This window comes from Ochlerotatus camptorhynchus, unplaced genomic scaffold, assembly GCF_037179485.1.
Source record: "Ochlerotatus camptorhynchus isolate MF236.1 unplaced genomic scaffold, CSIRO-AGI_Acam_v1.1 ptg000443l, whole genome shotgun sequence".
NCBI lineage: Eukaryota > Metazoa > Arthropoda > Insecta > Diptera > Culicidae > Ochlerotatus > Ochlerotatus camptorhynchus.
In genome coordinates, this window is record NW_027040929.1 from 3,467,821 (window position 1) to 3,482,261 (window position 14,441).

Genomic DNA, 14,441 nt, shown 5'->3' on the forward strand with positions numbered 1-14,441 from the left:
ACATTTATGATTTGTAAAATACACATTTTTTCCGGATAAAATAAATTGATATCTCTTAAAGATCTTAACGATTTTCTTTATGAAATACGCTCGACATTTGAGTTAATTACTCAGTATGGGCTAATACACACACTTTTTGAAGCCAGCATTTGAAAGGACAAGTTGAAGTATTAAGTGCCCAACTAAGTTCTCGCTGTTTTTGTCATCAGAACATTTTATTTATTCGAGCTTTTGTAGCTTTAAATTTCATTCTACCGTTTTGTCCTTTTGAATTTAATTCGACTTTTTGTCCATTGGACTTTTTGTCCATTGGACTTTTTGTCCCTTCGGCGTTTTAACCATTATTTTGTTATTCAACCTTTTGTCATAGATTCTACCACGAAATTTTGTTTAAACTGTGAAGAATTCTGAAGTGATCTGGAATCTTTAAGGATGTTTGAGACTTGGGCAAGGGTGTTTAATGTACTTTTTGACTGCACTGAAAACGAATCTTATTCAAAGAGTAAGCATACATTTTTGAAAGCTTATGGTTGTGTAGTTAAAATTTGGACATGCTTCAATCAAAACATTAACTCTAATGAATTTCGTCTTGAAATTTTCAATACAAATTTTGTGTTCAACTTATTGCTATAGGCGCTTTCTTCAGGATACTGCTTAGAAGTTGATATATAGAATTTAGCCTATGCAAATCTAGATAGAACTGGAATTAGGGCGTAACAGCTTTTGTAAACAATGACTTCTTTCGATGATTTCTAGAAAGTTAAGGCTTGCCAACGCAAATCAACCACACCATCGGTTAGGGAAAGACTTGCCCTACCCAAAGGTTATGTTGGTTTGCGTGGGCGTGCCTTGAGTTCCTAGAAATCATCGATAGAAGTCATTGTTTACAAAGGCTGCTTCGCCCTAATTCCAGCTCTATCTAGAAATATTCTTAAAACGCCATACCTACCGTATGATAATCAATTTTGTTTGCAGATTTTTCCTTTCACCGGCTACATATTTTCTCAATGACAATAGGAAACGTTTTTTGTGTAGGTAGGACTTTCTGCAAATTTCGTTATGGAAATAACTTCGATAGTTTTGACTTAATGAACATGCGTGGTTGTTCATCGAGTTTGTTTGGTGGGTGAACTACTGAAGCCATCTCGAATGAGTTAGAATAACCTTCCTGAACACATGCTTTGTTTTGCAAAACATCAAAATTCGACTAATCTCTGGTGCACTAACGTTAAACTAACTTCTGATGTGTCCACTAAATGCATAACAATCAACGTGTATAATCAACTGTGGTTTAAAAATCAAGGTATGTAGTTTGTAATATCTCACGAACACTTACATATACAATCTTCCACATTATGAAATCATCGGTTTTGGTCAATTTTGTGCTGTAAAACACATTACTAAATAATGATTACCTTTCTCTAATTGGTGTAAGTATACTGAAAAATCGCAGCCGACGGAGCCCGAATCGGAATCAGCTGCGAGCCGATACCGTTCTTCTCCTTGACCACCATGTAATCCCGACCGTTGATCATTTTACGCGAGGTGCTATCGCTATCGATGTTGCTTCCGAACAGACTTCCGCCGCTGGTATGCCGGCTGAAGATTTCGGTATAAGGCGGCGGAGGCGAATCTCCGTAGCCGATCGCTTTGTTCAGGTAGGTAATCCTTTCGCTCGGTAGCTGAGGGTTCGTTAACTGTTCCTTGTTCAGTTTGCGTTCGTTCAGCACTCGGAAGAACATCTTCGGTGAAACAGAGATGGGAAAGTTATTATATTATCATTTGAGCAAACTAGTTTGAACTAATTTGGTACCTCCGAGAGGAATACGGCAATCGCGGTAGCAAAACCAGTCAACATCACCAAGTACGTCATGACCAAGTCCCGATTCTTCAGCTGACGTTCAGTACCGCCCAAGTTCTGCGGGCAAATTTCGGCCTTCGGTAGGTTTTCCAGCAGTTTGAATTTAACAAGACCTCCTTCGACCATATTGAGCAGCCTGAGGAAGATGACAGATTGACAGACAAAAACTTCATGGAAGAAAATACCTTCGTTTACTCACTGAGGATCGAACAGCGTGTTCCAACGGGTGGTATTGGGATAGGCAAATGCGCGAACCCGCTTCAGGAAAGGCGTCGTCGCCGTAGCGAAGGGGCAATGGCTGCGTTCGTTGATCGGGTTCACTTTGCGGCGGACCAGGTAGTCCTTGTACACCAGGTGTTCGATGGCCGGTCGATCGCGAACGTAGACGTAGTTTTTCTTGGTCACTGTAGTCATGAGAATGTCACTGTCGTTCAGATTGGTGGTGAACTCCACCAAATGTTTGTCCACCAAAACGCTCAACGAATTCAAGGCTTCGTCACTCTGTTAAAAATAGAACTTTTATCATTGCAAGGTACAGTTTAGTAGGCACAGACACTGCCAAAGGAATGAAGGGATATATAAATCAAGTTGCCTTATAGTTGCCGAGTAAATCGAGGTAGGCATTGATTTATACCATCGAACGGCAACGGTCTACGTGGAAGGCGAGATAGAGGTTCATCAAATATTCTATTTATTTTTGGTTCATTCTCGTACACCGACAGCGGTGACCACGTGCGCCCATTATGTTGTCAGGGCGGGAGGTGGTGTTGATTTTTGATTTCAATAACGACGACAGACATCCCGACGACGAGAGGGTGTCTGCTCACCCTTCCTTGTCATGGTGCTTCTGGCGGAGAGAGTCTCATAATTTACTTGATCAAATATTTATCACTTTCACACGGTAAACCCAAACGAAGGTTCGATTTATGTGAGCTCATCAAGCGACAAAAGCTCGGCAAGTAGAACCCTCAATCGAACACTACGTGGTTGATTAATAATTAACCGCTTTCGGCAAGTGAGCAGGTGCTACTACAACAAGTTGATCAATTTGTTCATTCACTTGTTTTACGATTTGTCGAGCCCATCTACAAGTCCGAGATATTTTTTGGGTACTTACGTTCTTGATGGCGTACTCGATGGCGTTTCCACGGATGGTGACAAATTGCTTCTCCTTGCGTCGGACATCTTCGGCATTGTTGATGGGCAAGGTGAACTTGGATAGCGTCAGGAAAGCAGTCAGGTTGGCCGTGTAGAACGAGGTGAGGATGGTTATGAATATCCACCAGCTGGCGAACAGGATTCTTGTGGAATCTGGAAATTTCGATAGATTTTTAGTTTCAGATTGATAATTCGTTGTGAAATACCTCCTTGAAATATATTTACGTCTGCACAATTTGTCTACAAATTCTTCAGTTTAACAAACTACGCAATTGAACGCATACATTCACTTGCAACTCAGTTGTATAGAATGATAAAATGGAATTCTTTGAGATCGATTGAAATATAATATAGAATTATTGAGATAACATACTTTTGTGCTGTTACTCAGTTACCAAAACTTCAATACAAAATTTATTGAAACTTGCCTGTCATGCCTCGACCTGCCAGAGTTTTTTTTTGGCATTCGTGTTTGTACAATTTTCTCCCGGAATGAGCAGTGGTTAATTCAATCTACTCAAAGATATCATTGTAAGTATATGTAGATATTTTTTTACTGTAACTTCCATTGTTAATTTAGTAGAAGCAAAAGAATAATTAAAGACCGCCCTTTATTTGTTGTTGTTGGGTCCAACATCATGAGGATATATTTGGATATATGGGTCCAAAATCATGAGGATATATTTTTATAGTAAGTATAGCTAACGTGTTTATCCACAGATCTATGTAGTGAAAGCTTGCCGTAGTGAACACCATACACATTTCAAATGGCCTGTGCTCAGCTAGCAAAACAAATCTAGGCTAATTATGTCAAATTGCAATAACCATTGTTACCAGAAAGTCTAAGCATCCTATATGAAAGTTATCGGCTTCGAATTTAATTAATATCTAATTTCCTTGACTTTAAAATCAAAAACTGGTCTTGAGCAAAGATGTAGCTGAGAAAATTTCACATAGGCACAGATAGCAAGTTACCATGTATATCATTAGGAGATAAAATGGAAATGAAAAGTTCACTTTTCCCATACTAATTCGCATATAAACTTCAAAGGACTAGAATAGCATGAGATCGCAACCAAATGAGTTAAAATTTTGATAGAATGATCAGGACCTGATTTGGAATCGATTTTGTGAGGTAGAGCAAAATCGATATTTTGAACCACCCTAACGTACACTGATTCGTTTCCTTGTGATGGCCAATAATTTCTGTTTTCATTAAAACAATTTCTTTGATTTGAACAATTTACCGATGACCACCGCTCGCATTCATAGAAAGTCATTATTATAATAAAGCGGGTGCATTGCATCGAACTCAGGCGGAGGAAAATATTTACATGCAACTGCGCTATTACACTGGGTGCATGTGGGTGTCCCATCAGTTTCAGGCAAAAAAAGTTACTCGATGATAATCCCATTTGTGTACTTTGTAATTATCGTTGTTTTTCATTCGCCTCCTGGGTGCCACTAAAAATTGTCCATCCGTTCCGCCCTTCCAAACCAGAGTTTTCAAATTACAGACCATAAGCCTGCTTCCCATTTCATAGGGCTGTAAACTTTCGCTCTTCAATCCCAGCCACGTGCCTTCCTAGCAGAGCTATAATTTACAAGCCAAATGGATCTCCTCTTTCATTGATAGAGTGATAAGTAATGGGCATGAATAAATGAAAGCTTACCTCCCGTCGGTGACAGGGTACTGCCCTGTTTCATCAGCGCACCGTAGACAAACCAAATACAGTGGGGCAATGGGTACAGGACCTGTTCCTTATCCTTGGTCATTTTGTATCGCACAATCAGCATACCGTAGATGATCGGACCGACGGCCAGAAGCGACACGAGTATCAAGATCCACACATCCCTGTTGAAGGGAGCTAGCAGACCGGATCCACTGGCCGATTCCATCGGACGGACCATTATCATCATCCATTCGCCTTCGTCCAGCCCGGCCGAATAGAGAATGTGCCTCCGGGCGTCCGCCAAGATGGGCAGGAATGCTACGGCAATGTCCGCTTTTTCGTTGGCCAACAGTTCGATTATACTGCCGTCCATGTCGTTGCTCGAACCGACAATGTTGTGCTCCGGCATGACCAGGGTGTAGTTGAACTTGAACTTTTCCATGAGGAACTCGAGCAACTCGAAGGCCACGCCACGTCCAACTAGGGTTCCATTTTGACGCTCGGTGTAGCTCAGGGGCCAATCCTAGTATGTTGAAGGAAAAACTGATGTTAGAATATGAGGACAGAATGTTATTTACTGTTTAATACGAGACGAACCAACGCACGGTTGAATGTCTCGAAAATCAACTGAATAACTTTTATCAAACTGATTCTTCAGGATCTTGAGGATACACCGAATGGCGCTCTTGAAAATGCATGAGGTACATATCAAGTTGATTTAAACTTTGGAGCATAAACTTAGTTTTGCCCTTAGTAATTAAAATACAAAAATGAAAAACGAGGAGTGTTGAGAGTTAAGAATTATCAAGTTAGAACGGCCCTAACGGTTATTACTTTTAAACATGTTATTGTCAAAGTTGTTGGTGGGTGAAGTAATTTATCATCTCGAAACATACTTTTTTTTAGGAAAGTCTGGCGCTAAAAGACATTCTCAAGAAGAATTTTATTTTGCACGAATTTCGAAAACATCAAATCGAAATTTTATCCCACTCGAACTATTGCTCCACCTTACTCTATGCACATTTTTTGTTGAACATAGTAAATCCTCTTTACTATGGTCTAGGGTAAGAATTGTGTGTTCCAAATACATTATAATAACAAATTGTTATTAACAATATGATCCACACTTTCGCTTAGCTGGCGAACCAAATTTTTAGCGATGAACGCACCTTTGTGGCCAAAAAGGCTACCAATGTATTTGTTTATCGTCACAAGGGGTAAACCAAATGAAAATTTGTTTAATATTTCAAATGAATGTATTTCAGCATTTTATTTTATTTGATGACAACAGTGACATGTCAGACAAATTTTAAAGTAATATACACAATGTAAATAATGAATATAATTTGACTCTTACTTTTGTTATAAGTGCTATATTCGCACCCCTCGATTGTAATTGAATGATTGTTGCTGACCTTTTTCAACGCTAGATGGTACGTGAAGCAATATTTTGCGGGTCGCCATTGCAACATTTGGAAAAGGCATGAATGGATCAAATTGCTAATATGATATATTTGGTTTTTCGTAAACTTTTTTTTGAGTTAAATGATCTGTCTTTTTGCATTTTTTTTAAATTAGGGTGGCTCTCAAATTTATTGATACGTATACATTCAAAAACCAACTTTCTTATTTTTAAAAATAATGACATATGGTCCAATGACCATTGGTCATCGACGAAGTTGTAGTTGAAATGATTTAAAGCAAATTTGTTGCATATTTTTTTCTTTGCCTTATCGCTCTCATTTTAGATACTTTTTTCAAAATTGAGCTAGGTTAAGTGTGCCTATTTTTGGCCTTAGTTATCTTCTATTGCCTTATCTTAAAATTCACCTTGTTTCATTCTTTACCACAATTATTTTGACACATAGTTACAACAGACATTTTGCCATAATTATACGGAAAAGAAAACCATGAACATATATTTCAATTTTGATTTAGATCCTAGGTCCAAAAATTGGAGCGCTAGTGCCAAAACTGACGTCCACAATCCTATAAAAAATTTCTTAAATGAGAACGATAAAAGATAGAAAAATTAGCGAAGATGGGTAGATTAGCTACAAAATGGTGAGTTGACAACCTGGAAGGAGCGAAATACCTAGCCCTGGTCCTCACAAGTTTCTGCTTCACGCCTCCCCGAGTCATATGATAACAAAATACTACCAGCTGAAATATGGACACAGCTGGGGTGCGTAGCCTGGGCAATGTTGCCAGTCCGACAATAACAAAGTGAAGAGGTGCGACGCGAACACTGGCGCGGTAACCATAGTATGGTGATAGAGGAAATGCCGCCCTGAAAAAAACATAAAGTTGCAAATACTGAAGAACGAAATACGGATCGGAACAAACGACACAGATCTACGCGACGGAATAAGGACTACGATTGGAAACTCGGAACATGGAACTGCAAATCGCTCGGCTTCCCGGGCTGCGATAGGTTAATCTATGACGAACTTCAACCACGCAACTTGGAAGTCGTAGCACTGATTGGTTGACAGCCGATCAACGCGAGGGATGTGCAAGTTGAGGATTAAGGGCTGCTATAGCATCATCAACGTGCACTGCCCACACGAAAGGAGACCCGATGACGGGAAAGAAGCGTTCTATGCGCAGCTGGAGCAGGTGTACGACGGCTGTTCGCAACGGGAGGTCAAAATCGTCATCGGCGACCTGAACGCTCAGGTAGGACGGGAGGCAATGTATAGATTGGCAATCAGGCGAAACAGCCTGCATGCCGTATCGAACGATAACGGCCAACGATGCGTGAACTTTGCAACCTCTCGAGGAATGGTAGTTCGAAGTACCTTTTTCCCCCGCTAGGATATCCACAAAGCCACCTGACCAACACACAGAAAACCAAATCGATCATGTTCTAATTGACGGGAAATTTTTCTCACGTACCGCAGTTCGGACCACTACCTAGTTGCAGTAAGCATGCGCTCAAAACTCTCGACGGTGCACCCGTCAAAGTCGAACCCCGCGACCGAACATTAAGCAACTGCGGGACGCCGGAGTTGCCCAGGACTACGCGCAGCAGCTGGAAGTTGCACAACCCACGGAAGAGCAGCCTGGCGCAGCTTCCCTTGAAGATGGCTGGAGGGACATCCATTCCGCCATAGGTAGTACTGCTGCAGCGGCTCTGGATACTGCAATCCCGGACCCAAGAAATGACTTGTTTTACGGCGAATGCAAACTGTTAGTAGAGGAGAAGAATGCAGCACGGGCGAGAATGCTGCAACACCGTACGAGATTGAATGTGGAGCGATACAGACAAGCGCGGAGCAGACAAAACTCGATTTTCCGAAGGAAGAAGCGTCAGCAGGAAGACCGAGATCGCGAGGATATGGAAAATCTGTACCGCGTAAACGACACACGCAAGTTCTACGAGAAGCTAAATAGTTCGTTCAAAGGTTACGTGCCGCAAGCCGATATGTGCAAGGACTTGGACGGTAGCCTTCTCACGAACGAGTGTGAGGTGATTGAGAGGTGGAAGCAGTACTATGACGAGCATCTCAACGGTGAAGCAGTAGAACATGAAGGTGGCACGGCAACAGACCTTGGAGCACGCGCAGAAGACGACAGGCTACCGGCCCCTGATCTTCAAGAAGTTGAGGAGGAGATCGGTCGGCTGAAGAACAATAAAGCAACTGGTGTAGATCAGCTACCAAGTGAGCTATTAAAATACGGTGGTGAAGCACTGGCTAGAGTGCTGCACTGGGTAATTGCCAAGATTTGGGAGGACACAGTTGGATTGCTGCAACTACCGCGCGATCACATTGCTGAGCTGCACCTATTTGCAAGAGAGTTCGTGGGGCAATACCAGGCGGGATTCATGGGTGCCCGCGCTACTACGGACCAAATTTACGCGATTCGGCAGGTTCTGCAGAAATACCGTGAATACAACGTGCCCACACATCATTTGTTCATCGATTTCAAATCCGCATACTACACAATCGATCGGGATCAGCTATGGCAGATTATGCACGAGTACGGATTTCCGGATAAACTGACGCGATTGCTCAAGGCGACGATGGATCGAGTGATGTGCGTTATTCGAGTATCGGGGACACTCTCGAGTCCCTTTGAATCTCGAAAGGGGTTACGGCAAGGTGATGGACTTTCGTGTCTGCTATTCAACAGCGCGTTAGAAGGTGTGATCAGAAGAGCTGGGATAGACACGAGTGGCACGATCTTCAGGAAGTCCATCCAGATTCTTGGCTTCGCCGATGACATTGACATCATGGCACGGAGCTTTGAGACGATGGCTGAAACGTTCATCAGACTGAAGGCTGAAGCTAGGCGGATTGGACTGGCCATCAACGCCTCAAAGACAAAATACATGAAAGGAAGAGGTTCTAGGGAAGACAATGTTAGCCTCCCACCCCGAGTTCAGATTGACGGTGATGAAATCGAGGTGGTCGATGAGTTCGTGTATTTGGGCTCACTGGTGACCGCCGAAAATGATACCAACAGAGAAATTCAATGACGCATTATGACAGGGAATCGTGCCTACTTTGGACTCCGGACGAAGTTGACTGTCTACAAGACGCTGATTAGACCGATGGTCACGACGACCCAGTGAAAATGGTTCTAGAAAGCGACCCAACAGAAACAAGAAAAAGAGGCACGCAGCGGGCAAGGTGGATCGACCAAGTAGAAGGCGACCTACGGACCCTTCGCAGACTACGAGGCTGGCGAAGTGTGGCCATGGTTATCAGCTTGGGTGCAAATGCTATCTAACATGAAGCTTTAGTGTTATAATTTATTAGCTAGAGTATGGTCCGAACGGGGTAGGTAGATAATTCTGCTAAAGTACGACAGTATGAAAAAATTAATAACCGTTCTCTAGTGGAACAATCTACCTACCCTCTTCAGACCATTTTCTAGCTAATAAATTATCACAGCAAAGCTTCTTGTTAGATAGCATTGCCAACCAACTCCGAAAATCGCAAACTTCGCGTATGAAGCAACATAAAAACACTTTGAATGAAATCAATATTCTGCATTAAGCGACATTTCCAAAATTCAGAGACTTGGAGAATTATGAGATTTGATAAATTTTGTTATGAGACTCTGATCAGAAAAATTGAAGACTAATCCCGGTCTAGGAGAAATTTTTCCCAATTTTGAAACTATGGTTGAGGTTCAACTGTTGAGTTTTCACTTCAATTTGGAAGACGACAGATAATGACTTACATTTTGATAACCAAAACTGCGTTCTTTTCGAAAATCATACGAGTGGAGTTTTCGAACATTTCAATTTGTTTTCGAAGTGTAATTTTTAGGACAAAATTCTTCAATTGGACCACAGCGTAAGTTTAGGGTGGCCAGCGAACAGAGAAAATCCGCAAAACCGGAAATTTGATAAGTAACCAGGAAACCTGGGAAAAACCCGGGAATTCGGGAATTTTACGCTTCAAAAATAATTTTTGTTTCGGCACCTTTTCATTTTTCTAAAAAAATGTAAAAAAAAAATATGAAAAATCCCAGGAGATCAGTATTTTTTAGATTCATGAGAAAGTTACGTAAAAATATTTTATTCTATAACATCCTCAAAAAAAATGGAACCTCAGTAAAACCAAAAGGTCGATGTCTTGGGGTTTTTTTGAGTCCAATTTTATGCCATTATGACTTTCAAAAAAAAATGTTTTTGCACGTAAATTCTGTTTAAGAAGTTTAAAAAATGAATTGTATATTCATTTTTTCATTTTTTTTTATCGTATATTCATTATGATTTCTGAACCATGCGGATTTCTTCTTATTCTTCTTCTTCTTCTTTCCTTTATTTAACGTCGGTCTCTGTTCCGCAATCTAGTGCCAATCACCGACGGACATCGATTGCCATCCATTGACGGCAATCGAATGTGCAGGAAGGCAGCTTCCACAACTGCGTAGGATATTGCACCCATTCAACACACATGGGCCAGGACCAACGGCTTTACTTCCCCTTCCGAAGGAAGACGTGACCAGAGATTTTTATGCCTCAGAAAAATCCCACCGTGTGTAAACAAAACTTGTATGGCCCTTTTCGCGCTAATCAAAGTAGGAGGAATTGCAAAACTTAACTAACGACATTCTCGTTTTTATCACAAAGCTAACTCTTTCGACCAAAGTTTAATTAAGAATATCCGTCAAACACTAACGAAAACGTTTTTTTTTATGCAAAACAGTGTCACAATCTAGAGAAAATTCATGAAACCAGTGAAAAGTGTACGTTCGTCGTTTCTCTTTCTCATTATTAAAGTGAATAAATCGAACTGTTTGTTGCTAAGATGATTTCGGTGGTCCTAAAATGATGAATGGGCTGCACGTAAGGAGACGTAATTGATATTTCTCCCGAATATCCTGGTAAATACACTTTGACTTAGGTAACAATAGGGGCCACCAAACGACGTATAATAACTTTTGACTCAAAAACCAGTATTTCTTAGCATGAAAGCTAGCGATTTGCCTTTGTATGATTAAAACCCGGCTGAATATGTTAAACATTGCCATCACTATGAGATTATATGTGTTTAATTGGAAATAGGAATAACTTTTCGGTCATCAAAACAAAACTTTATTTTTCTCGGATCGATGCGAATGTTACTTACGACATAATGAAAATTTGCTCTTGAAATGTTCTTCTAATTTAAACTCAAACATTCAAACCGGTGTGCAAGTATGATGCACGTCCAAAGCGTACCAGACTGCTGTTTCTGTGTTGCTCCCATTTGACGCGTGACTGCTGAAAGTTTCATTTACAACTAGTGATGCAAACCGCGTATTGTGGAAATATGTGGTATGTTTCAAGAGGTGAAAGAAAGTCTGCTTGGCTTACACCAGGCATTTGACCATTCACAAACTTGCCACCCGCCAAACAAAAAACCCGCTTTCAGGTGCACTATTTAACGAGTTTTGTCATGGTAGTGATATTTACATGCTTAGAAATCAATGCATTAGGGATTATGCAGACCACCCGAACTGAATTTAATCCTTTTTGAAGCAAACCAAGGTCGAAGATTTAATTGAGCCACACTATAAAATAGTGTATTCATGCTCATTTGTGGTCTGGAATAAAGAAATACAGCTATAATGTGACCATAAAATCTATAAAAATCTAAACGCATTTTTTTAAAAATTATGTGCACCTGTGTCGTGCACAGGTTGCACATGTGGACGCGATGCTTTTCCAATGGGGTTAAAATTGTTCAATCGAAACTTAGATTAGTTTCCGGTTACTTTTAATCCGCGTTCAAACAAGAGGAACAATTCTTCTACATTGTCTTATTATCACGAAAACCTCTTATAACAATTGGCAGTTTCAAAATATCATGGAATCCTACTTAAAAATCTTTTATGAGAATTTCACCATTTTGGAAATTTGAAATTATTTTCAACATTTCCTTGAATTTTAGGCTCTCAAAATCCTTCTGATTTTACACAGAAATGAGTTGGATTTATCTTTTTTTAATTTTCTTGAAACTTTTCTTAAGAATGTTATATAGGGGAAATGTAGGTAATGTCGGCCTACATGTTCCTAATTTGGGCCCATCGTTAAAAGTCTGCTATTTATCAATTTTATCTAGATGAGCGCGTTATTGGGACGTAACTAATGGATATTATTGGTTGCTATTGAAAATTTAGTTGATTGCTGAATTTATGTATGGGCCAAATTAGGGACACTTAGGCCGACATTACCTGCATTTCCCCTGTATATTAGACTTAAGCAAAATTTGAAATTTTCGCTCCACAGTGTTCAAACGGTTTCAAATCGGGTGCTGATTAGCCTCCGAAAGTTTAAACTCATTTGATAAGAAACTGACTTGGCACAAACCATTTGAAGTTTATATGGAAATTACTATCGGAAAACGAAACTTTTTGTGCATTGTCTTCTAGCCTTTTTACATACTGTACTTTTAACAAATTCTATTGCTATTCTTATGAGAATTTTTATCAGCTACAACTTTGCAGAAAATCATTTTTCAGCCAAACGCCAAATTAAATAGTTATTAATTGTTTAAGAGATTGATAATCTTATGGCAAGATTAAGCAACTGTATTGTGGGCAACACTTTATTCTGCAGTGTGACATGGAGCCATGATTTTTGTCCTCTATTCTACGCGCCATAAACACCAATGTTGCCTGATGAACAGTTGATTGAGCATAATCATAAGACATCAGTGACTTGAATCATTAATAATTTTTGTTCCTTACATTTGATCGAAAAGTGGTCAAGTAGAGTGAACGGGTGCATTTTGAGATAGATATGAACCGAAATTATGGTTTCTTTTTAGTAATTCCCATATAAACTTCAAATGGTTTGTGCCAAGTCAGTTTATCACTAAATAAGTTCTAATTTTGGGAGGCTAATCAGGGCCCAATTTGGAACCGTTTGAGCACTGTGGAGCGGAAGTTTTAAATTTTGCATCAGTCTAATATATATCTATATGGTATATTCAATTACCCCATTATATTAGGATTCCTTTGATATTTTCTCGGAATACACTTGATGCTATTTTCTGAATCTTCCTCAGATTTTCTTAGAAATTATCTTCAGAACACGTTTTAAATTCGGCTTATAATTCATTTTGAACATCAGATTTCCCTTTAAATTGTCCTTAAAACTCACCTGCTATTCTCCTCACGATTTCCATAAAATTATCCTTAGAATCATCTAGGAATTTAATTCATAACTTCCTTTCTTTGCCACAAAAATCCCTTGGTATTCATCTTAGAATTTCTTAGGGCTTTGTCTCAAAATTATCTTGGAATTCTGGTCAGAAATCCCATAGATTTTTTTTAGAAAACCTTCTCAGCATTTCATTGGAATCAACACTTTAATTTCTTCTAAATTCTCCCTAAAATTTTAGGTAATCTTGGCAGAATTAACCAAACCTTTCAATTTTTAAAACCCAGAAAATTATTGTAAGCTCAAAGCATTAAAAACTTTTTAGGGCAAAATTTGGGAAATTTTACAAAATCCTGCACATTGAGTATTTTTGGCATGCTTCTTTAATTATTTAAGATTAATTTAGAATACAACAATCAGCATTGGGTTTAGTAATTCCGATTGCGATTCAGCCAAAAAAGTGTAAAGTTATAATAAGCTACAAATGATCCATAGCAAACGATGAGATAATGTAAAACCAAAACTTATAGAAGCTAACACTAGCAGCTGCTGTTACAACTGTAAAATCCCTCACCTCCAGCGTGGTAACCTTCAGCACTCGACCTTTCAGTTCATTGGCCAATTGTTCCATGAACGCATCTTTGACGTCCTGACTGTTCTTTTCCTCGCTCTGATATAATCCCACCTCGCCCGTTTGTCGAGGCCTGCTGGGAGGTTCCGGTTCCACGACCGCAACATCCGCATCGACTGCCGTCGGTAGATTGAAACATAGTAACACAAAAAGCAGTAAAGAGCAACAATAGAGTGAAATTTTTGCACTATTCACTGTAAACGCTTCACTGGCACTCATGGTTGAGAATAATGGCACTTGGGTGGATCATTTTTTCTAGGAATTTGTACTACGAATTGGATAGGGAACTTTTGCTTTGCGGCTGGTTTATTGACTGGGAGGTAACGAGACGCAAACGGAAATCACGGGACGATTTAGCGCAAATAAATTGAACGGAAACTGAAAATTTTTCAAACTAAAGCTCTATAAGGCACCGCGAAACTAAAAGGGTTCGTTTCCTGTTTGCGTGATGTGCTTCTTTGCTTTCGGTTTCGCGTCTGCCTCAATCAAAGGTTCACAAGGAACTGAAAG

General features: G+C 39.9%; 1 protein-coding gene across 1 annotated transcript; it reads right to left on the bottom strand.

The window, feature by feature from the left end:
• Positions 1 to 1,375: 1,375 nt before the first annotated feature.
• On the bottom strand, positions 1,376 to 14,181 carry Ir76b (Ionotropic receptor 76b). Its single transcript, XM_065234818.1, has 6 exons — positions 13,875 to 14,181; positions 4,693 to 5,215; positions 2,979 to 3,172; positions 2,061 to 2,362; positions 1,814 to 1,997; positions 1,376 to 1,742 (listed from the first exon to the last, which is right to left on the bottom strand). The coding sequence occupies exons 1-6, from the start codon at positions 14,148 to 14,150 to the stop codon at positions 1,422 to 1,424; spliced, it is 1,800 nt and encodes a 599-aa protein (XP_065090890.1). The 5' UTR covers positions 14,151 to 14,181; the 3' UTR covers positions 1,376 to 1,421.
• Between the last annotated feature and the right edge of the window lie 260 nt (positions 14,182 to 14,441).

Bases quoted from the DNA above. Each gene is read 5' to 3' on its own strand.
- Ir76b (XM_065234818.1), bottom strand. From the start codon at position 14,150: ATGAGTGCCAGTGAAGCGTTTACAGTGAATAGTGCAAAAATTTCACTC. The intron at 3,173-4,692 runs GTAAGCTTTCAT...CGAAATTTCCAG, and splicing joins TACCCTGTCACCGACGGGAG to ATTCCACAAGAATCCTGTTC. The intron at 1,743-1,813 runs GTACCAAATTAG...GTTTCACCGAAG, and splicing joins TTGCCGTATTCCTCTCGGAG to ATGTTCTTCCGAGTGCTGAA.